The 22,040-nt window shown below is 46.6% G+C and overlaps 1 protein-coding gene across 1 annotated transcript in view; it reads right to left on the reverse strand.

Annotated features, from left to right (window-relative positions):
- Nucleotides 1–4,330: 4,330 nt before the first annotated feature.
- TPCN1 (two pore segment channel 1) overlaps nt 4,331–22,040 on the reverse strand; it is a 73,740-nt gene continuing 56,030 nt past the window's right edge. Inside the window, exons 20-27 of the mRNA XM_063144354.1 lie at nt 21,240–21,329; nt 19,506–19,621; nt 18,286–18,332; nt 14,250–14,318; nt 12,617–12,701; nt 11,058–11,194; nt 9,209–9,289; nt 4,331–6,785 (exon numbers count right to left, since the gene is read on the reverse strand). Of these exons, the coding sequence (XP_063000424.1) occupies nt 6,663–6,785; nt 9,209–9,289; nt 11,058–11,194; nt 12,617–12,701; nt 14,250–14,318; nt 18,286–18,332; nt 19,506–19,621; nt 21,240–21,329 (748 nt within the window). The 3' untranslated portion in view covers nt 4,331–6,662. The remainder of the gene's footprint in view (nt 6,786–9,208; nt 9,290–11,057; nt 11,195–12,616; nt 12,702–14,249; nt 14,319–18,285; nt 18,333–19,505; nt 19,622–21,239; nt 21,330–22,040) is intronic.

The raw sequence follows: 22,040 nt of genomic DNA on the forward strand, positions 1-22,040 counted from the left end.
CTGTAGTGTTGTTCTTTGCTTTAAATACCACTGACTGGAAGCATTAAACAAACCAGTCTTGGGGGGCATTTCTCAGAGGCATCCCCCACACACAAACACATTTTTATTCCCTGCATGCGTGCACGTTGCAAGTGCAAATTTCTGTTATGCACTGAACACTTTTTAAAAATTCTTAAAATTAAAATATCAATACAGTAAGGCATCCAGATTCACATAGGGGGGCCCTAATGAAAGATATATCTGATGGCAGAAGGTCCTACAGGAGGAAACGAAAGGTCTATTTGAACCCCTCCGGGGTGATATCAGAGACTTAGGTTATGTAAGGAGCTACTCTGGCTTTAGAATCAGCTGGGGGGCATCTATGGGGATTGGCTGCAGAAGCTCTCCTGGCCCACATTCTAGTGGTGGGTGGAGCTAAAAATAACAGCATGTTTTAACTTGAAGCTCTTGATGCCAGTCAATAAAGCCTTAGGAAGGGTGTTTTAGAATATGTGTGTACTTGGCAAAAGCAGAGACCATGAAATGATTGGTGGATGGGGGAAAGGGGGCGTGGCCAGTTCTGGGGAAATCCTTGGAAGCAGTGGAGGCTGGTGGTTCCGGTGTCAGTGGGGCGGTGAACCCACTTCAGGTTTCAGTCAGAAGTCTAAAGAAGCTTTGCACTTTGGATAGCTCCTTGAGAGTTCTGATTGAAGTCCGGAGTGGATTTTCTGCCCCACTGTCACCGAGCCACCAGCCTCCACTGCTTGGAGGCTTATTGTGTGTGTGGGGTGGTGGTGGTGGTGTTCCGTCAGTAAGATCAGAAATCGTATGTGAACATCCCTGAAAGACATCTTGTCCCATGTCCACCATTGCCAGTTTTCAATTTTGGGCTAAAGCAGACTTGTTGCTGGGTGATGAGACGTCCAAAAGCCCAGCCAAGGCCCTATAGGGATTGAAATATTCTGGGTGCCGTGTGCGGGGATTCCCCAGGAAATACAGATATGCAATGAAGCGCTGCCATGTTCAAATTTCAAAATCCTCTGTTGTAGGACAGTGAGGTTTTACGTTTTTGTACCTGCAATGGAACCCTTTCTGTTCACAGATGTTCTGTCAAGGAATCCTTCTGTGTCTGGGTGAACTGTATGTATAACGTCATATATACAAGTTGCCTAGAGGCAAGGCGTCTACATCTGGTTGGCTCCCATTTTGAGAGGGGGGCTTCCAAATGTGCCTTCCAGTGGGCCTGGCTGTGGGATTTATCTGTTGGCAGCAACAGGAGGCCATTTTCATAGAATCATAGAATAGCAGAGTTGGAAGGGGCCTACAAGGCCATCGAGTCCAACCCCCTGCTCAATGCAGGAATCCACCCTAAAGCATCCCTGAGAGAGGGTTGTCCAGCTGCCTCTTGAAGGCCTCTAGTGTGGGAGAGCCCACAACCTCCTTAGGTAACTGATTCCATTGTTGTACTGCTCTAATAGTCAGGAAGTTTTTCCTGATGTCCAGCTGGAATCTGGTTTCCTTTAACTTGAGCCCGTTATTCCGTGTCCTGCACTCTGGGATGATCAAGAAGAGATCCTGGCCCTCCTCTGTGGGACAACCTTTTAAGAATAACAGAAGATGTAGCATGTTCCTCCTACATTCTGAGGGCTGTGTTCTTCCAGAAACCTTGCTGTGCAACGTGTGTCAGGGAAAACACAGGAACAAAGAATGTCAATTATGAACAGAGCCTTTGTACCAAAAGAACTCAAAGTGAAAACAAATCTTTCCACAGATGTCACGATACCCCCCCTCGCTCCCCGAGGTATTAATCTTCCCAGCGGGAAACAAAGATGTGGTTCCCACAATGCCCCCAACCTAGCATGGTTCTGGGGCATTGGTGGAAAATGACAACGCTAGAGGTAAAATGAGGGTAAAATGCTAGAGGACATTTTTTTCTGTTTGCAAAACAGTGAAGAGATGCCAAACTTGCATTACACGTCATTTGACCTTGTCTCTATTAAGCGTAATGATGCCCGAGAGGTATCAGCGTTCTGCGAGACCAGCTTCAGCTCTTTCCTGTATAGTGAAGTATTGCTTTGGACAAGTTTTATCTCTATTTAATAATCTACCTCAGAAAGATAAAATGAGAGCTTCAACTCACCCTGAGTCCTAGGTTTAGGGTGGTAATCTAAATCAGTGGTCTTCAACTGGTGGGTCGCAGATGGATCACGGCGAAGATGTTGCCACAATGTTGGGCAGTTGTGAAATTGTGTCCCATGTTGCAGGTTGGGGTTCTGAGGTGAGCCTTGACCATTTGAAGACCACTGACCTAAATAATAATAGACAGGAGATACTACAGGGCTAATTAGCACTTCAAGTTGCTGTCGTTGTTCTTAACTGCTTACTGGAGACAAACAAGGAAATCCTTGACATATCCGTTCTTTTCCCAAGCATGAGAAAGCTGTGTTTCATGAATCTCCTTGGAAAACCGGTTGTAAACTAGTTGCTTTCCACAAATTCTTAGTGCTGGGTGGAAAGGGAAGGATTAGAATTATGAACTAGCCAAGAATTGCTGAAAGACGCTTTTTGGACTACAGACCTAAAACTGGTGTGAGCTGTTTGCTAGGGATGTGCACGGACCCCCCCCCCCGATCCTCTTCGCGCCCGATCCACAAATTGCGGATTGGGCCCGCCCTGATCCGCCTCGGGTCCGCTCCGCTGCGGAGCTCCGGCTCCGCTGCTCCCCCGATCCTCTTCGCCTCCGCCTTAAGGGGAGGCGAAGCCCCCCGATCCGTTTCTGCTTCTCCGGTCTGAGGAGAAGCGGAGCACATCCCTACTGTTTGCATCACTAAAAATCAATGTCTGCTGTAGTGTCTCCCTCGCTAGGCTTTTTAAAGGGAAAGGCACAGTCCTCATGAAGCGGCAGCAAGTGGTTTTGGGATGTTAGTTTCTTAAAAGTATTTTCTAAGGAGCCTTAAACAGCCTCAAACTACACGTAGAGCACTTATGCTAAGTGCTACTATTTATGTAACGCCTCCCCTGCTCCCTTCCTGTAAAACCTTTCCCTGATCGAAATTAAAATAAAACAAAACCATGTTGTCAAATTCTATACAGTTGCGCTTGCTTTTGAGTGGGTTTGCTTTACAAGTTTTCAGTTCAAGGACCGCTCCGAATTCCTAAGCTAAGGAGTGTCCTAAATCAGCATTCAGCAAGGGGATTGTACAGGTACAAGAACTAACTAGAGTCGCTTCAATCTTTTGCCACATTTCCCACAAAGAAAGAGAATTTGGGCGCCAGAAGTGTACAAACTGTAGGCAGAGTGTTATGTATGACCGCTGTACATTCATCTTTTATTTGGTATATACAGTGGTGGCCAAAATTGTGGACGCTTTTTGAAATTTTCATGTTTTGCAACTTTGCAAACTTATAGAAAATGTTCTGTTTCACGAAATTCAAATGTTTATAGATCAACTGAAAGAGAATTTAATGCTGAATTTAATTCAAAAAAAACAGAATGCAAATATCTGCAGTACAAAAAAAAGTTATGCTTACTTTAGTCTAAAAACAAGCAGGTGTGATTGAGTGAAGAAGCGGATTAGAATTGCAAACCCTATTGGCCAATCACACGGCAGTCGCTGTGATACATCATGTTTCAAGTTGGGGCAAGTCAGTTTTGCTATTTGTTCTGTAACTGAAGCGCAATTGGAGATTGTGTGAATATTTGAAGTATTTCTCAAATTTAAAGTGTTCATACATACATCATAAATAGAGCTGATTGGACACCCAGGAAAAGAAGCAGGAGGGTTGTATTACGTGAATCAGGTCTTTCAATTGATATATATATAAACATTTGAATTTCATGAAACAGAACATTTGCTGTAAGCATGCAAAGTTGCAAAACACGAACATTTCAAAAAGTGTCCACAATTTTGGCCACCACTATATACTGTATGAGAAGATAATTCGGCTTGGTCTGCAAGCATAAAAATGAAGGAAAAGCCAAGAGGAAAAGTCGGCTATCACATAGGACAGCCTTCCTCAACCTGGGGCGCTCCAGATGTGTTAGACTACAACTCCCAGAATGCCCCAGCCACTGGCTGGGGCATTCTGGGAGTTGTAGTCTAACACATCTGGAGCGCCCCAGGTTGAGGAAGGCTGACATAGGAAGTGAAGGTGAAAGGAATGCAGACGTTGAAAAAGCTGGATTTCTCTGTGTGTCTACAAGGGTTGAAATAGGTGGCCTGTGAAACTGTAAAACATGAGTCTCTGTGTACTTCTCCGAACAGAAGCACTCTCCATACAGGAAATGGTTCTTTGCCACAATTAACGGCTACCATTTCTTTTAAAAAAGTAAAATGCAGACAGCAAAGAATATAATGCTTAAAAAGGTTTATTAAATGAGCCTGGAAACATCTACTGTATATAATACCGTTTCAGACATCATTACAATTGCCATACAAACTCCCAGCGTACGAAACCCTGCAAACGGTTTTGTCCCTTACAAGTGATTGTCTTTGGAGTTAAGAGTGTGGAAAGAAGCAAAGGAGACGTCACTTAGAAGGGGATGCCCCATACTCTGAGGTTTATTTTCCTTCCAGCCTGCAAGATGTCTGGAAGAAAATAGTTTCTGGAATTATCACTAGCTTATATATTTTTTAAAAAACACACACACAAAGAAGGTAACAGTGCAAATTGAAGGTCAGGGCAGTCCATCAGCGATTCAGCCAAAGAAGCAAGTATTGACTTCAAACCGTACAGTAATGTATGTGTGTTCCTAAAAGCCTTCTGCTTTAAGTCAAGTTTATGCTTTATAGAGTAAAGGTCTGAAACTGTAGTCAGCTGTTGGAGGGGAAGAACTTTTAAGAACGGACCTCCCAAGTTTGCAAATTCCAATCAGCTGCCCCGGGTTTGCTCCTTTGGCTAGTTAGTGGTCTGAGAAAGGATGAAGCCGAAACTTCCATTTCACCATACTGAGGTCTGGATTAATTTGTTGTTTATCAACAACTAGTTACACACATCGAAGACTGGGAGGGGTGGGTGGGTGGAAGGGACCACATGGGCCACTCAAAGTCATTGGGATGTCCCCACCACCACAGAGGGGACACCACTGCCCTAACTGGAACACCTCCCATCTTACATGCCATTGTATTGCTTTTGTCCAGTCCAACTCGCTCTGCAAACCCACGCCTTCCTAAAGGAAGGAGGGGTGCTATCTGATATTTCAGCACTTCCGTAGCGCCAGCTGCTAGTAAGACAAACATCTTGTCCTGCCAATATTTATTTTGACAGTAGCATCTCTCCTGACCATCTGAGCGAAAGCTCTCACTCGTTTTAGGGATGGATCAGGTGAACCTCGGAGGTACTGCACACAAATCAACGCAGTACAATCTGCCTTGCTGGCGGTGGCAGCATACCCGAACCCAATCTTGTTCTCTGGTTTGCTCGGAGTAAGCAGAACGATTCCCCTCCAAAATCGGGAAATGGCTCAAATTTAAATTAGACAGATCCCAAACTCCCATATCTGCTGACCATGTATATCTATTTCCCCTGCAGCAAAGCCAGGAGCTATAAGGAAACGATTTCCCAGTGAAACCTTTCTCTCTGCCATAATAGCAGGAAGGGGAGATTTCTATAGCAGGCTAAGCTGGTAGGTGGAAGGCATGGATTTCTTCCGTGGCTTAGAATTAAGATCACAGCCAGCGAACAACAAGGATCTCGTCTCTGAAGCAACTATTGCAGGGTTTATATTCCAAACAAAAAAGGGCGTCAAAGTTTGGCCACAACTCCAGTCACTTCTTACTTTCTCCGGTTGTGTGGAAGGTTGTCAGAAAGGGCCCAAAGCTAAGAATGAGCTGAGATTTCTCTGCAGAATTTTTTTTAAAAAAGATCAGTCCCAACACGGACCCCTGTGCAGTGTCTGCAATGTAAGAACATTATCATTTCTTCCATCAAAGAGTTATTATTGCTTTAATACATACCTAGGATGCCTCACCAACAGCACCTACCCGCAAAATTGCTCCCAGGGGGAGATTCCTACGTTTCAACAGTTTCCAGGAAGTTAAAAGAGTCGCTATGCTTAATGGGTAACAAATCTTGTTTGGGTGGATAGGAGGGAGTGTTATACAGCCGTAGCGTATTACTGAACCAAGGCAGAGCTGGCCCCCAAGGCCGGCTACAAAACCGGACGGCCCTGTTACAGTGATGTAAAGACTGGCAAAGAGCGAAGGCAAACGCTAACTGTCTTTGCAGGACGCCAATGAACTCCTAAGACAGTGGTGTGTGGGTGGGTGGGTGGGTGTGTCAGGCTTTTCCCATACTCCAGCCGACCGCTTCATCCGGTAGATCGTTTATGGGGAGAAAGAAAAATCTAACACACACACACCCCTAGTTTGTCCTAGACGAACGCTGGAAGTGTCAGCTGTGGCTACTTTGCTTGACAACCTCTTAAATATGGCCCGCGCTGCAAGGCGGGACTTGGGTTATGCCTTAGAGGCCCTCTGGGCTAGTGTGCCAGAGAGGTTCTAGCACAGCAGGGGAGGGGGGGGGTTGGAAAAGGAGAACCAAGACTCTCTTATGCAAAACAGCTCCGGCCGTCCTACCGCCAGGCTACGCTAGGCATCAGATTCAACGCATACACTGCAAAGTTACATAAGAGGAGGTGGGTAATGCAGAGGAGGAAAAGCAGCAGCTGGTGTTAGCTGGGCCTAGATGACGGTCTGAGAGCGCTGCCGGAGGCCTGGAGGAGGTGATGGATGGCCAAGGAGTGGATCATCCTGCTTCCAAAGACGCGGTCTCTCTTCTTTCCTGGAGTGCTCCTCATACCATTCCTGTACAGAAAGACACGGGTGATTATTATTATTATTTATTTATTTATTTATTTATATAGCACCATCAGTGCACATGGTGCTGTACAGAGTAAAACAGTAAATAGCAAGACCCTGCCGCAGAGGCTTACATTCTAATAAAATCATAGTAAAGCAATAAGGAGGGGAAGAGAATGCAAACAGGCACAGGGTAGGGTAAAACTAACAGTATAAAGTCAGAACAAGATCAAGTTTTAAAAGCTTTAGGAAAAAGAAAAGTTTTTAGCTGAGCTTTAAAAGCTGCGGTTGAACTTGTAGTTCTCAAATGTTCTGGAAGAGCGTTCCAGGCGGAAGGGGCAGCGGAAGAAAATGGACGAAGCCGAGCAAGGGAAGTAGAGACCCTTGGGCAGGCGAGAAGCATGGCATCAGAGGAGCGAAGAGCACGAGCGGGGCAATAGTGTGAGATGAGAGAGGAGAGATAGGAAGGAGCTAGACCGTGAAGAGCTTTGTAGGTCAACAGGAGAAGTTTATATTGGATTCTGAAGTGAATTGGAAGCCAATGAAGAGATTTCAGAAGTGGAGTGACATGGTCAGAGCGGCGAGCCAAGAAGACGATCTTAGCAGCAGAGTGGTGAACAGAAACCAACGGACTGATGTGAGAAGAAGGAAGGCCAGAGAGAAGAAGGTTGCGGTAGTCCATCCGAGAAATAACCAATGCATGAACAAGAGTCTTGGCAGAAGAGACACGGGTGATCCTTTCATTTCCTCACAGGCCACCATCAAAGCAACAACAACAACTACTGCAAAGATCCTTCCTCCCATGGAAGGGTAGCGGCAGCACGGACATCTGGTAGCCTTGGAATGGCCTTTCAAAGGAATAGAGCCAGGTGTTGCATCACAGCCGTGTTCCAATGGCACAACAAGCCGGAATGCCAAAGAACATAAGAAACGCTATGCTGGATCAAAGCAAGGGTCCATCTAGTCCAGCACGCTGTTCCCACAGTGGCCAAGCAGCTGCCCACGAGAAACCCACAAGCAGGACATGAGTACAACAGCACCCTCCTACCCATAATTCCCCAGCAACTGAAGTACAGCTTGGAAAAAAGGAGGCTAAGGGGAGACATGATAGAGGTGTACAAAATTGTGCATGGTACGGAGAAGGTGGACAGGGAGACCATTTTTTATCCCTCTCTCAAAATACTAGAACCCAATGGGGTCATCCCATGAAGCGGATTGGTGGGAGATTCAGGGGGTTGGATAAATTCTTGGAGGAGAAGGCAGCCAATGGTTACTAGGCCTGATGCTTCTGTGCTATCTCCAGTATTCAAGGCAGTAAGCCTGTGTGCACCAGTTGCTGGGGAACATGGGCGGGAGGCTGCTGTTGCACCACGTCCTGCTTGTGGGTCCCTGGTCGACCACTGTGTGAACAGTAGGGATGTGCTCCGCTTCTCCTCGAACCGGAGAAGCAGGAGCGGAGCGGGGGGCTTCGCCTACCCTTAAGGCGGAGGCGAAGAGGATTGGGGGGCCGGCGGAATGTTGCGGAGCGGATCGAGGTGAAGGCGGATCCTTCGCCTCGATCAGGAGCTCTGCCAAAAAGGTAAGTGGGGTTTACTTGGCCCTGCTGCGATGGCGGCAAGGCCCGGTAAACCCCCCTCCCTCCTCTCCCTTACCTGCGTCCGTCCGCGGTCCCTCGGCTTCTTCAATTGAGCCCGCGGCTCAACCAGGAAGTCTAGGCTGCACTTGCGGCCCAGACTTCCTGGTTGAGCCACGGGCTCAATTGAAGAAGCCGAGGGACCGCGGACGGACGCAGGTAAGGGAGAGGAGGGAGGGGGCCTTACCTGGCGCCACTCCCCTCCACTGCGGAGCTCCGCGGCGAAGAGGAGCGGACTATGGGCGGAGCGGCGCAGAGCGGAGCGGGCCGATCCGAAATTTTTGGATCGGCCCGCGGGGCGGATTGGGGGGTCCGTGCACACCCCTAGTGAACAGAGTGCTGGACTAGATGGACCCTCGGTCTGCTCCAGCAAGGCACTTTTTATGTTCTTACATAGGCATACTGCCTCTGATACTGGTGGAGGCACATAGCCATCAGGGCTAGTAGCCCTTGATAGCCTCCTCCTCCAGGAATTGATCCAACCCCCTTTAAAAGCCATCCAAATGGGCGGCCATCACTACATCTTGTGGTAGTGAGTTCCATAATTTAACTACATGCTGCGTGAAGAAGTCTTTCCTTTTCATTTTGCTCCTTTGCTCCCGCTGCAAGCTGGAGAGGCTTTTGTCAGCGGTTTGGACATTGTCATGTGTGTCCTGAGATCAGCCAGAGTCATACGTTCTCCTTTGTTCCTGGTCCGCCCATGACAACAAACCAACCACAGACGGAAGGTCCGCAGAATTATTGGGGACTGTTCGCACAACACGGTCACCCGCCCTCCCAGGTTGACACAGCCTACCTGTATCTCTTCCTCGTACATCTTCATACTTAAATCGCTTTTGGTCCTTGATCTCCGCCCCAGGAACAGCATCGATGTTTGCTAAGGCAAGAGAAGACAGACGGTAAGAGGAAGGAAAAAAGTCAACCACCTCTGACTGATGCAAGAGGTGAGGAAGAAGTCATGCCCAGGCTGTTAAGAACGTCAGAACACAAGAAGAGCCCTGAGGCTGGATCGGACCGAGGGTCCATCTAGTCCAGCACTCTGTTCACCCAGTGGCCAACCAGCCATCGGCCAGGGATGAACAAGCAGGACACGGTGCAACAGCACCCTCCCACCCATGTTCCCCATTGAAGATTAAGCACTAATGGACGTTGGCTGCAAAGACAACACACACACACACTGCTACAGTTATCCATGCTCTGATAACCTCTCGTTTGGATTACTGCAATGCATTATACGTGGGGCTGCCTTTGAAAACGGTCCGGAAGCTTCAGCTGGTACAAAACAGGGCAGCACGGTTACTAACAGGGACTGGCCGGCGAGATCACATTACGCCAGTCCTTTTACAACTTCATTGGCTGCCAGTCCAGGTCCGGGCCCGATTCAAAGTGCTGGTATTGACATTTAAAGCCCTAAACGGTTTGGGGCCAGGTTATTTGAAGGAAGGAATGCCTCCTCCCATATGTACCTTCCTGGATCTTAAGATCATCTACAGAGGCCCCACTCCGTGAGCCCCTGCCAAAGGAAGTGAGGCAGGTGGCTACTAGGAGGAGGGCTTTCTCTGCTGTGGCACCCCGGCTGTGGAATGAGCTCCCCAGAGAGGTCCGCCTGGCGCCTACACTGTACTTCTTTCATCACCAGCTGAAGACCTTTTTATTCTCTCAGTATTTTAACACTTAATTTTTAACAAATTTAAATTTTACTGTTTTAACTCTGTATTTTAATTTTATATCAATTTTGCTGCGTGGTTTTTATCCTGGTTGTGCTTTTTATACTGTATTTTGTATTTGTGCTTTTAATCTGTTGGTTGTTTTATTGTGGTTTTAATTCTTGTGAACCGCCCAGAGAGCTTCAGCTATTGGGCGGTATAAAAATGTAATAAATAAATAAATAAATAAATATTTCTTGTGTCAAGCTAGTGCTGAACTAGGGTGGCCATGTGTCTTCCTTTACAGAGAAGAGTCCTCTATTTGAAGAGCTGTGCAGGTCAAGTCTGGATAAATGAACTTTTGTTTTAACCATAAGAACATCAGAAGTGCCCTGATGCTGGATCAGACCAAGGGTCCATCTAGTCCAGCACTCCGTTCACCCAATGGCCAACCAGCCATCGGACAGGGACTAACAAAGCAGGATGTGGTGCAACAGGAGAACACAAGGACCCCGGGACCTGCCTAAGGGCGTTTCAACAGATGGGCTGGCTTTAGTTTTCTGGGCAGCTGCCACTTCTGACTACCAGAACCTGCAGACCAAATGGGTTCATCTCTACGTGATTGCTTTCCTATGCCAGCGTGTACATGGGTGGAAACACTGTACACTGTTATATGTGAACATTATACACCCCTCACATGCACACATTTATCCTGTCCCTAAGCAGCAATCATGGGAAATTGCCGCCAGTCTCGGCTCCCCAGACTGGCGATTTTATCCTTTCCTACGCTGTGCAGGAAAAAGGTGATACGTGAAGCAAGTATCATCCTCAAGGATGAGCCGTCACACAGGGATAACCTTTGACGTTCACAGAAACGGTTCCGCGTATTGTCTTGTAGGGGAATCCAAAAGGGGAAGGGGTGAACAGGAGGGAGAAGGCAGCAGTTACATGGAAAAGTGCGAGCACAAGATGCTACAGCCTCCGTCCCCCGTTCCTCACCCGGTGACGATCCATCTGGGAAACGACCTTGAGCAGCTGGCCGGCAGCCGAAGCACTGCAGTTCCTCCCGTACAGCTCTGCTACGGCCGTAATTTCTTCCTTGGAGACGTCCCTCTCGAATACAATGCCACTGTCTTCTGTAGAGGGGAAAGGCAAGGACGAGGCTTGCTACTGAACAGTGGTAAGGGAAAGAAAGTGCCGAGGGGCTCAGATCCGATACATTTCACACACACATGGAGTTGGGCTCTACAAAGGAGGAGCTAGGTCTGCCTGGCCTACCCAACAGGCAAAAGAAGGATTCATAGAATCATAGAATAGTAGAGTTGGAAGGGGCCTATAAAGCCATCAAGTCCAACCCCCTGCTCCATGCAGGAATCCACCCTAAAGCATCCCTGACAGATGGTTGTCCCGCTGCCTCTTGAAGGCCTCTAGGGTGGGAGAACCCACCACCTCCCTAGGTCATTGTCGCACTGCTCTAACAGGAAGTTTTTTCTGATGTCCAGCCGGAATCTGGCTTCCTGTAACTTGAGCCCATTATTCCGTGTCCTGCACTCTGGGATGATTGAGAAGAGATCCTGGCTCTCCTCTGTGGGACAACCTTTCAAGTCCTTGAAGAGTGCTATCATGTCTCCCTTCAGCCTTCTCTTCTCCAGGCTAAACATGCCAGTTCTTTTAGTCTCTCCTCATACGCCTTTCTTTCCAGACCCCTGATCCTCCTCCTTTCCCTCCTCTGAACATGCTCCAGCAGGACTGGGTTAAGAACATCAGAAGTGCCCTGCTGGATCACACCAAGGGTCCATCTAGAGAGCTTCGGCTGTGGGGCGGTATATAAATGTAATTAAATAAATAAATAAAATAAATCTAGTCCAGTTCTCTGTTCACCCAGTGGCCAACCAGCCATCAGCCAGGGATGAACAAGCAGGACATGGTACAATAGCACACTCCCACCGATGTTCCAAAGCACCTGGTTCACACAGCCTTACTGCCTCTGATACTGGAGGTAGCACATAACCATCAGAGCTAGTAGCCCTTGATAGCCTTCTCCTCCAGGAATTGATCCAACCCATTTTTAAAGCCATCCAAATTGCTGGCCATCACTACATCTTGTGGTAGTGAATTCCATAATTTAACTATGTGCTGTGTGAAGAAGTCCTTCCTTTAAATTGTCCTGAATCTCCCACCCATCAGCTTCATGGGATGACCCCGGGTTCTAGTATATTGAGAGAGGGAGAAAAATGTCTCCCTGTCCACATTCTCCATACCATACATAATTTTGTACACCTCTATCATGTCTCCCTTGAGCCTCCTTTTTCCCAAACAATCCCAGTTGATGTAACCTTCCCTTGTAGGGGAGATGTTCCAGCCCCTTAATCGTTTTAGTTGCTGCTTTCTGCACTTTTTCCAGCTCTATAGTATCCTTTTTTAGGTGTGGTGACCAGAACCGTACACAGTACTCTAAGTGTGGTCGCACCCTAGATTTGTATAAGGGCAGTACGATACTGGCCACATGGGATCAGAAAGACACACTATGCAGCAAGTTGCAAACATGACTCACGGACCTTCCGAATCTCGGTTCTTTCGGGTGTAGTTCATGCGGAACACAAACGCCTCCAATATAAAGGCTACAATTATTGTCATCACCACCTGGGAAGGAAGGAAGAATTTTTATTTTTTTAAAGGGTAAGTGGACATTTATTTATTTATTTTGGTTCTATACCCACCAATAGCCGAAGGTCTTCGGGCAGTACACAAAAATTAAAACCATCAAGTACAACTTGGAAGTCACAATATAAAACCACAATGCAAAAGTACAACCGGAGTAAAACAAAACAGCAATGCAGAGATTTTACAGATTTAAAATCGGATTTAAAACAGCAGAGTTAAAAGACTAGAATGCTAAAATGCTGAGAAAATAAAAAGGTCTTCATCTGGTGTCAAAAGGAGGCGCCAGGTGAACCTCTCTGGGGAGCTCATTCCACAGCCAAGGTGCCACAGCAGAGAAGGCCCTCCTCCTAGTAGCCACCTGCCTTACTTCCTTTGGCAGGGGCTCACGGAGAAAGACCCCTGAAGATTATCTTAGGGTCCAGGCAGGTACATATGAGAGGAAGTGTTCCTTCAGATAACCTGGCCCCAAGCCATTTAGGGCTTTGAATGTTAATACCAGCACTTTGAATTGGGCCCAGACATGGAGTGGCAGCCAGTGCAACTGGAAAAGGACTAGCATAATGTGGATTTATTGGCCAGTCCTCGTTAACAATCTTACTGGCTGGTTTTGGACCAGCTGAAGTTTCCAGACTGTTTTCAAAGGCAGCCCCTCATGTATAACGCATTGCAGTAATCCAAACAAGAGGTTATCAGAGCATGGAGAACTGTAGCTAGGCTATCTCTGTCCAGATAAAGGCGCAGTTGGTATATCAGCCTAAGCTGATAAAAGGTGCTCTTTGCCACTGAGTTCACCTGTGCCTCAAGTGACAGTTCTGGATCCAAGAGCAGCCCCCAAACTGTGAACCCGATCCTTTAGGGGGAGTGCAACCCCATCCAGAACAGGCTGCCCATCACCTCGCCGGACAGACAAATCACCCACTAGCAATCCCTCTGTCTTGTCTGGATTGAATCCCCGTTTCTTGGCCCTCATCCAGTCCACATAGAAAAACAGCTCAGCCTAATAACTGGGTGTCCTCCAGATGTGTTGAACTACAACTCACATCATCCCCAGACAGCATGGCATCTCTGCAAGGCCATGGAAAGGTTAGGAAAGCAGCGGTATTTTAGCACTTTACTCAAACTGACTTTTCGTGGCCAGAGATTGGGTAAAACAAGGGTTTAAGGCATTTGTGGGTTTATGGATTCATTAAAGCTTTCCCCATCCTGGTGTCTCCCAAATGTGCTGGATTACAACTCCCATCATTCCTGGAATTTCAGCCCAGCATATCTGAAGGACAACAGGTTGGGGAATGCTGAATAAGTGTGTTTCCCTTTCGAAGCTCTTAAATATTTCAAATATAAAGAGAGAAAGGGACAGAAGAGCAAACCGAAAATGACGGAATTAGAAGTGTCCGGATGGGCGCAACGGCGGAGTTCATCAAGCTGAGTTGCAGAATGCTTCCGTTCTCTCCTGCCTAAACTCGCACACGCACACAAAGCACTCACGGAACTGCTTTACAAAATATCCAGGTTGGAGACTCCACATACCATCGTCACAATATAGAAAATCATGAAGTACAGGCGGCTCCAGTGAGAGGTCTCTGATGTCACCCCTTCCTGAGAAAGCAAGGAAAAGGGTTGGGGGCATGCAAAATGAATGAACAAACCAACCAAAAAGCTCAAGAAAAAAGACTTCTATAAATGTATTATTTTTGTTGTTGTTGTTATTGTTATTGCATTTCTAGCCTGCTTTTTTTTTCCTTCAAGGCCACAGGGAATACTGGCCACAGGGAAAGAGAAAACCATATATTTTATTTTATTTATTTATGTTTGTTGTTTATTCGTTCAGTCGCTTCCGACTCTTTGTGACTTCATGGACCAGCCCACGCCAGAGCTTTCTGTCGGCCGTCGCCACCCATAGCTCCCCCAAGATCAAGTCCGTCACCTCCAGAATATCATCCCTCCATCTTGCCCTTGGTCAGCCCCTCTTCCTTTTGCCTTCCTCTTTCCCTAGCATCAGCATCTTCTCCAGGGTATCCTGTCTTCTCATGATGTGGCCAAAGTACTTCAGTTTTGCCTTTATTTATTTATATTATGGCATATATATCCCGCATTTTTTCCTCCAAGGAACCCAAGGCAGCATACATAATCCTCCTCCTTTCCATTTTATCCTCACAACAACCCTGTGAGGTAGGTTGGGCTGAGAGTCTGGGACTGGCCCAAAGTCACCCAGTGAGTTTCCATAAAAGAGTCGGGACTAGAACCCGGATCTCCCGACTCCCAGTCCAACACTTTAGCCACTACACCACACGGGCTTGACAAGGGACGATACAGAGTTCAAGGTTAAATCTAGCATCTATTTGCCTGCTTCCAGAACAAGCCCTTCATTCATCCTCATTTTACTCTATGGGGCTGTTCACACAACATGTTAACCCACACTCAGTGACCGGGTGTGGCTTGTTGCTGAACTGTGGCTTATTTATCACAAAAATTAAAAACATTCAAAGTATAAAACAACAGTATAAAACCATCATATAAAATACAATATAAAAGCTCAACCAAATAAAAACAGCAGCAATGCAAAATTACAACTTTAAAACATCAAGTTAAAATTTATTTATAGACTGTTAAAATGCTGGGAGAATAAAAAGGTCTTCACCTGGTGTCTAAAGGCATATAATGTAGGTGCCAAGCGAACCTCCTTAGGGAGCTCATTCCACAGCCGGGGTGCCACAGCAGAGAAGGCCCTCCTCCTGGTAGCCACCTGCCTCACTTCCTTTGGCAGGAGCTCACGGAGAAGGACCTCTGAGGATGCCCTTAGGGTCCAGGCAGGTACATACGGGAGGAGGCGTTCCTTCAGATAGCATGGCCCCAAGCCGTTTAGGGCTTTAAATGTTAATACCAGCACTTTGAATCGGGCCGGGACCTGGACTGGCAGCCAATGAAGTTGTAAAAGGACTGGCGTAATGTGGTCTTATTTCTTAAACTGTGGGTTAGCGTGTTGTCTGAACCCAGGACAATTTCTGCAGGGTGGCTTGTTAACCATGCAGTGTGCATGGTTAAGAAGCCGCCCTGTGGTTCGAACAAGACTTGCCTGCTGCCCACTTTAGTATCTTTTAGGCAACAGGTTAAGACATTTTTATTCTCTAAGGGCATGATCCTACACAATACACACACTTTTGGAAGCCATTTTCCCAACTGGGTACATCTTTATAAAGTTTTTTTTTTTACCAACATGCACATTTTTGATTGCATATTTACCTAATATACACATTTTTGTACCATTTTTTAAAGATTCGAAAGCATGAAACGAATTTCTCCCTAAGACCCTTAAAGCGCAATCCTATACATATTCAAACAGAAAGAAATCCTTCAAATCACAGCATTCCTACAACTACCAGCATGCCCTAGCCAGCCATGGCTTGTTGGAGCATATTGGGAATTGTAGGACCTTTTTCTGTCTAAACATGCATAGAATTGCACCTTTAGGCATTTTGATGGTTCGTACTTTAAAATACCTTTGGGAGATTTGCTATCTTTTTTTTTAAAAAAAACACCCTCGAATTGCTGTTTTAATTGTGCTAATTATTGCACTGCGCTAATGGTGCTGTTTTACCTTTAATTAGTTTTTTGCTACGCATTTTTTATTGTTTTGTTTTAAATTACATTGTGAACTGCCCAGGGATAAATAATATCAAAGCCGGTACAAGAAATACTTGAAATAAATAACGAAATAAATAGAGGAAAGTTGTTTTATCCATCATGTCCTGCTAGCCTTTGGGTTCACTCGGTTCAACCGTTCAAAGTCCACCCTTCGCTAAATGGACCCTTTCTTAACAATATCAGTTAGCGATGTTGCTAAAAAGAGGTGGTTCAACTCAATGAGAAGTATGGCTGATCAGCACTTAATGAAAGCCCGTGTGGTGTAGTGGTTAAAGTGTTGGACTGGGAGTCAGGAGATCCGGGTTCTAGTCCCCACTCGGCCGTGGAAACCCACTGGGTGACTGGTCCGGTCACAGACTCTCAGCCCAACCCACCTCACAGGGTTGTTGTTGTGAGGATAACATGGAGAGGAGGAGGATTATGTACACCACCTTGGGTTCCTTGGAGGAAAAAAACCAATATAAATGCAATAATTAACAAATAAACAAATTTCCAAAACTTTTTATCTATTATTGATTTTTTAAAAAATATTTATTTATTTATTTATTATTGCATTTATATCCCACCTTTTTTTCCTCCAAGGAATCCAAGGCAACGTACATAATCCTCCTCCTCTTCTCCATTTTATCCTCACAACAACAACCCTGTGAGGTAGGTTGGGCTTGTTGGATCCTGGAATGGATCCTGGTTATGTTTTCCATTGATTTGTTAATTGCTGAGGATCTGGAGGAACAGAAGACTCAGCAGAAACTTAAAGGTCAACTCTACACCTGGACATTGAGTGTCATAATTGAATAATTGTTTAACTGATTGTCTTCAATTAAGGGTTGCAGGGAGTTGCATCATTGTACAGGTTGCCTATAAAAGTAAATGTATTTTCAAGTGCATGTATAACTTCTAACTTCCATGTCCCTCATGTGAGCTGTATTGACTGACCATTTGTAAGCATTTGTATCTGTATTGCCATAACTAAATTATATTTATTTGCCAGTAAAAAGGTTTATTTTAACCTATACAAATCTCTGTCTTAATTCACGTCTTTGCTGACTTGGCTGAGAACCGCTGTAAACTCTGCTAGTTTCTGTAAGGGCCCAGACAGAAACTTAACACAAAAGGTTATGTGCCAGAAGCCCAGTCTGTACAATAACTAAACAGCTTATAAAGCCATAACTCAACAGGGCTGAGAGTCTGTGACTGGCTCAGAGTCACCCAGTGGGTTTCCATGGCCGAGTGGGGACTAGAACCTGGATCTCCCGACTCCCAGTCCAGCACTTTAGCCACTACGCCACACGGGCTCTCATCTAATTATATTTTTATCCCATCCTTCCTGCAAGACGTTCAGGGCAGTGGGCACAGCTCTACTGCCCACCCACCATTTAATCCTCACAACAACCCCAGAGAGCTTCATGCTCAAATGCGGATCCGAACCCAAGGGCAGTATCCAACAGCACCATTTTGGAAACTCAAATAGCGCTAGCAGAACCCCTCCAAATCTTTCCGTTGCGCAACGAGTTGCATTACAGGGGTCCTCAACGGGTCATGTAAGCATATCGCACAGCCAGTTGGGTACCACCACGTGCAACCACGCTCCCGCAAACTTAACTTCAGTTGGGCTCTCCTCTCGCGCATAGGTTGGAACCTAGTTTCCTCTAGCACAACGTCATTTACGCTAATGGAATGCTACAGTTGGGTACTGCCGCGTGTCTCCTTGGCTTTATAATCCAACACTCTTACTGCCCTAACCACGTGGGATCTGTTGGCTTTCATCTCCAGATGCTTGGCATACGCTTGGCAATGCCGAGGAACTGAAAGGTACTGAAACAGTGGGCAGTGCGGATGTAGACATCAGGGAGTCACACACATTATTACGGAGGACAACTCTCAGGAGGGACCAACCCAACCCACTCCAGGTGCTACTCACCATGATGATGTACCAGTCATTGACAACTGTCAGCTCAAACAGGGTAACTAGATAAAGAAAAACGGGGGGTGAAGGGGAGGAGAGAGAAAACGTTTTAATTGTCATTGTCAAAAACTTCCTGACTGTTAGAGCAGTACGACAATGGAATCAGTTACCTAGGGAGGTTGTGGGCTCTGCCACACTAAAGGCCTTCAAGTGGCAGCTGGACAACCTTCTGTCAGGGATGCTTTAGGGTGGATTCCTGCATTGAGCAGGGGGTTGGACTCGATGGCCTTGTAGGCCCCTTCCAACTCTGCTATTCTATGATTGTTAAGAAAGTTAAGAGCCATCTTGGATCAGACCAAGGGTCCATCTAATCTGGCGCTCTGTTCACGCAGAGGCCAACCAGCTGCCCACGAGAACCAGCCGAGTGCAATAGGAGGCAGCAGAAAAGGGCACTGCGAGTGTATGCACAGGGCACTGTGCATACGGTGTTGAATCTGTTCCGTCTGTGTTTCACAGATTGGCTTGCCAGAGGAGAATGGTAAACTTAACTCTCTCTCTTTCTCTCTGAATTTAAGACAGCTTTAAAGACTAGCCTTTTCTGGCAGGCCGACCCAGTTGAATGTGAAACCAAGAATTGTTAAGATGCGTTGATGTGTTGTACTAATGTTGTTCCCCGCCTCGATCCAAAGAGAGAGGCGGGTAAGAAATAAATAAATAAATAAATTATTATTATTAGTAGTAGTAGTAGTAGTAGTATCTGACATGTGTTTTCCTTAACCAGGTGACTCCGCTAACCACGTTGTGGTCTGCTTCACTAACCCTGTTCTGTAGCAGGGTTAGTAGTACCAACTTTGACTTAAGGTATCTTATGAGATGCAACTGTGGTTAAAGAGTGGCCTAAATAGCATAAATCGTGCAACTTCCGGCTCTCTTAGCACAAGGGCTGATGGGATACAGGACGGAGCCTTCAGAGGACTCAGGCGCTCATCTAACTGAGTCCTCAGGGTTAACAATGTCGTGAGCGAGCGTACGGCTTGCGATTAGTGCTAACCACAGAGAAGCATGGTTAAGCTAACCACAGGGCCCTCCATGTTTCTGAATGGGCCCAATCTCTATCTCAACCCTAGTTTCTTGCATAGATCCGTGCACCACGTTCCCAACAGGAATGCTTGACCCACAGAGGTCACCCTTACACCCTGGTGCCCCCGCAGCGGTCCCTGCGGGGCTCTTCTTACCGAAACTGTTCAAAACGTTGTCAAAGTTGTTGAGATAGTAGTAGCCTTCTTCCATCACCGTCCGGTTCCCGGCCGTGCGGTTCACCCAGCGATAGGCATCCGCCACTGTGCTGGCGCTGCAAGGAAAAGCAGGAACAAAATGGCTGACTGTCGCTTGAAAAAACAACAATTACCAGCACATTGCGGGATGGTGCAAGGCACCTTGGGAAGCAGGGAAAAGGAAATTGCCCAGGGATTGTTTCCATGTCTCAGAAGCTCGAAGGGTGTCATGCTGTGTCCTGGAGGCCAAAGAGTCAGGTCAAGCCAGTTGCTTCAAAGAGCTGTGTTATCGTCATCAGGAGTTAAAACATTTCCATTCCACCCTTTCTCCAAAGAGCTCGGGGCGGAGTATACGGTTCTTCCCTGCCCTGCCTTTCGCCCCACCACAACCCTGTGAGGTCAGGTAGACTGAGACACTGTGGAATTGTTGTAGATCACAAGCTGAATATGAGCCAACAGTGTGACGTGGCTGCAAAAAAAGCGAATGCTATTTTGGGCTGCATTGATAAAAACATAGCTTCTAATTCATGCAAGGTACTGGTTCCCCTCTATTCAGCCCTGGTTAGGCCTCATCTTGAGTATTGCATCCAGTTCTGGGCTCCACAATTCAAGAAGGACGCAGACAAACTGGAGCGTGTTCAGAGGAGGGCAGCCAGGATGATCAGGGGTCTGGAAACAAAGCCCTATGAAGAGAGACTGAAAGAACTGGGCATGTTTAGCCTGGAGAAGAGAAGATTGAGGGGAGATATGATAGCACTCTTCAAATACTTGAAAGGTCATCACACAGAGGAGGGCCAGGATCTCTTCTCATTCAGCACAGAGTGCAGGACATGGAATAATGGGCTCAAGTTACAGGAAGCCGGATTCCGGGTGGACATCAGGAAAAACTTCTTGACTGTTAGAGCAAGTATGACAATGGAACCAGTTACCTAGGGAGGTTGTGGCCTCTCCCACCCTAGAGGCCAAGAGGCAGCTGGACAACCATCTGTCAGGGATGCTTTAAGGTGGGTTCCTGCATTGAGCAGGGGTTGGACTCGATGGCCTTATAGGCCCCTTCCAACTCTACTATTCTATGATTCTATGAGTAGCCCAAGATCTCCCAGGGAGCTTCATGGCTGAGAGCGGAGATTTGAACTCAGGCCTGTCCTAGACCCAGGGGTGAGTGGGCTGCGGCAGATGGGAGCAGGAAGCCCCACATCTAGAGGGCTACAGTTTGCCCACCTTCGCTCTAACCACTACACCACACTGAATTATTCCTGTGTTCAACTGGCCTGCCGCTCAGACAACACACTAACCCATGGCACAACATGGCACCCTTTATAGCTTCCAGGTAATTTAGGAAATTGTGGTCATGTGACCGGGACGCCCAAAGCGAGGGAAAGGTGGCTTCTTCCCCCTTAACATCCAGATCTACTCCTGGTTACCCCAAGTTTTGTTCATTTCAGTGAGAAGTGTTTATCACTTTCTTCATATCACTTCGTTGCCTTTAAGGAAGATGCTGAAGATGGTGTCGTTCTATTTGGATTCCAACTGTTCGGGACAGGGAAGAGTCATTTTCCCGCTGCTGGTATTGAACAAGTGGGAGTCCGGAATCCTTGGTGATCTACTGCAAGCCACCCAGAGATTCACAAGTGGATCTACACATACCTTCTGCCCAGCCCTGTGCCAGATGGAAGGTCAGTGCCAGATACTTACTTGCAACAGTTTGGGTAGAGTTTTCCCGAGAAGAACTCCATGCCAATGATGGCAAAACAGTAATAGAAGATGAGCAGCGTTAAGCCTAGGCTGGAGAAAAGAAAGCCATGGATCAGCAAAACCAAATCACGGCTTTTGTATTACGAAATTTATGGTACACTATGGGAATTCACTCCATTTCTTGCTAGCACCAGGACACCCCAAGATGTAGCGATGGCCACCAATTTGGGTGGCTCTCAAAGGGGGTTAGACAAATGCCTGGAGTTCAGACAACACGCTAAGCCATGGTTAGGCCGCTAACCCATTTGCAGCAAATGATTAGTGAATGTGTTTAAACCGTGGTTATGCAGCCACCATGGTTAGGAATGGTTCACATGACACGCGAAGCCATAATGTTCAGCTCAAAAGGCTTAAACACCCCGGCTGAGCGTGTCGCCTGAACAGGGTCCAAGTAAAAATGATTGCATTGAGCCTTTGACTGGGTTTAGCTGTTCATCTTGGCTCTTCCTCTGTTTATAGAGCCTGCTGTTGTGTTTTTAACTGCTGCACCCTGTTAATTTTATTCTTCCAATTTGTCTTTGACCACCCTGATCAGCCTCCTACACAAACTGCGATAAAAGCGAGGTGTATTTAAGTAAATAAAAATACATTTGAAAATGGCATCCGCCATTTTCTGAAAGCAATCTGACTTCAAACACACTCAAGAGCAAATAGGGGGACTTTGAAATTTTTAACCTGGCTCAGATCCGGCTCTGGGTTTTGGAGGGGTCTTGAGCACGCCATCCTCAATAAGACACCTTC

This window comes from Elgaria multicarinata, chromosome 18, assembly GCF_023053635.1.
Source record: "Elgaria multicarinata webbii isolate HBS135686 ecotype San Diego chromosome 18, rElgMul1.1.pri, whole genome shotgun sequence".
Lineage (NCBI taxonomy): Eukaryota > Metazoa > Chordata > Lepidosauria > Squamata > Anguidae > Elgaria > Elgaria multicarinata.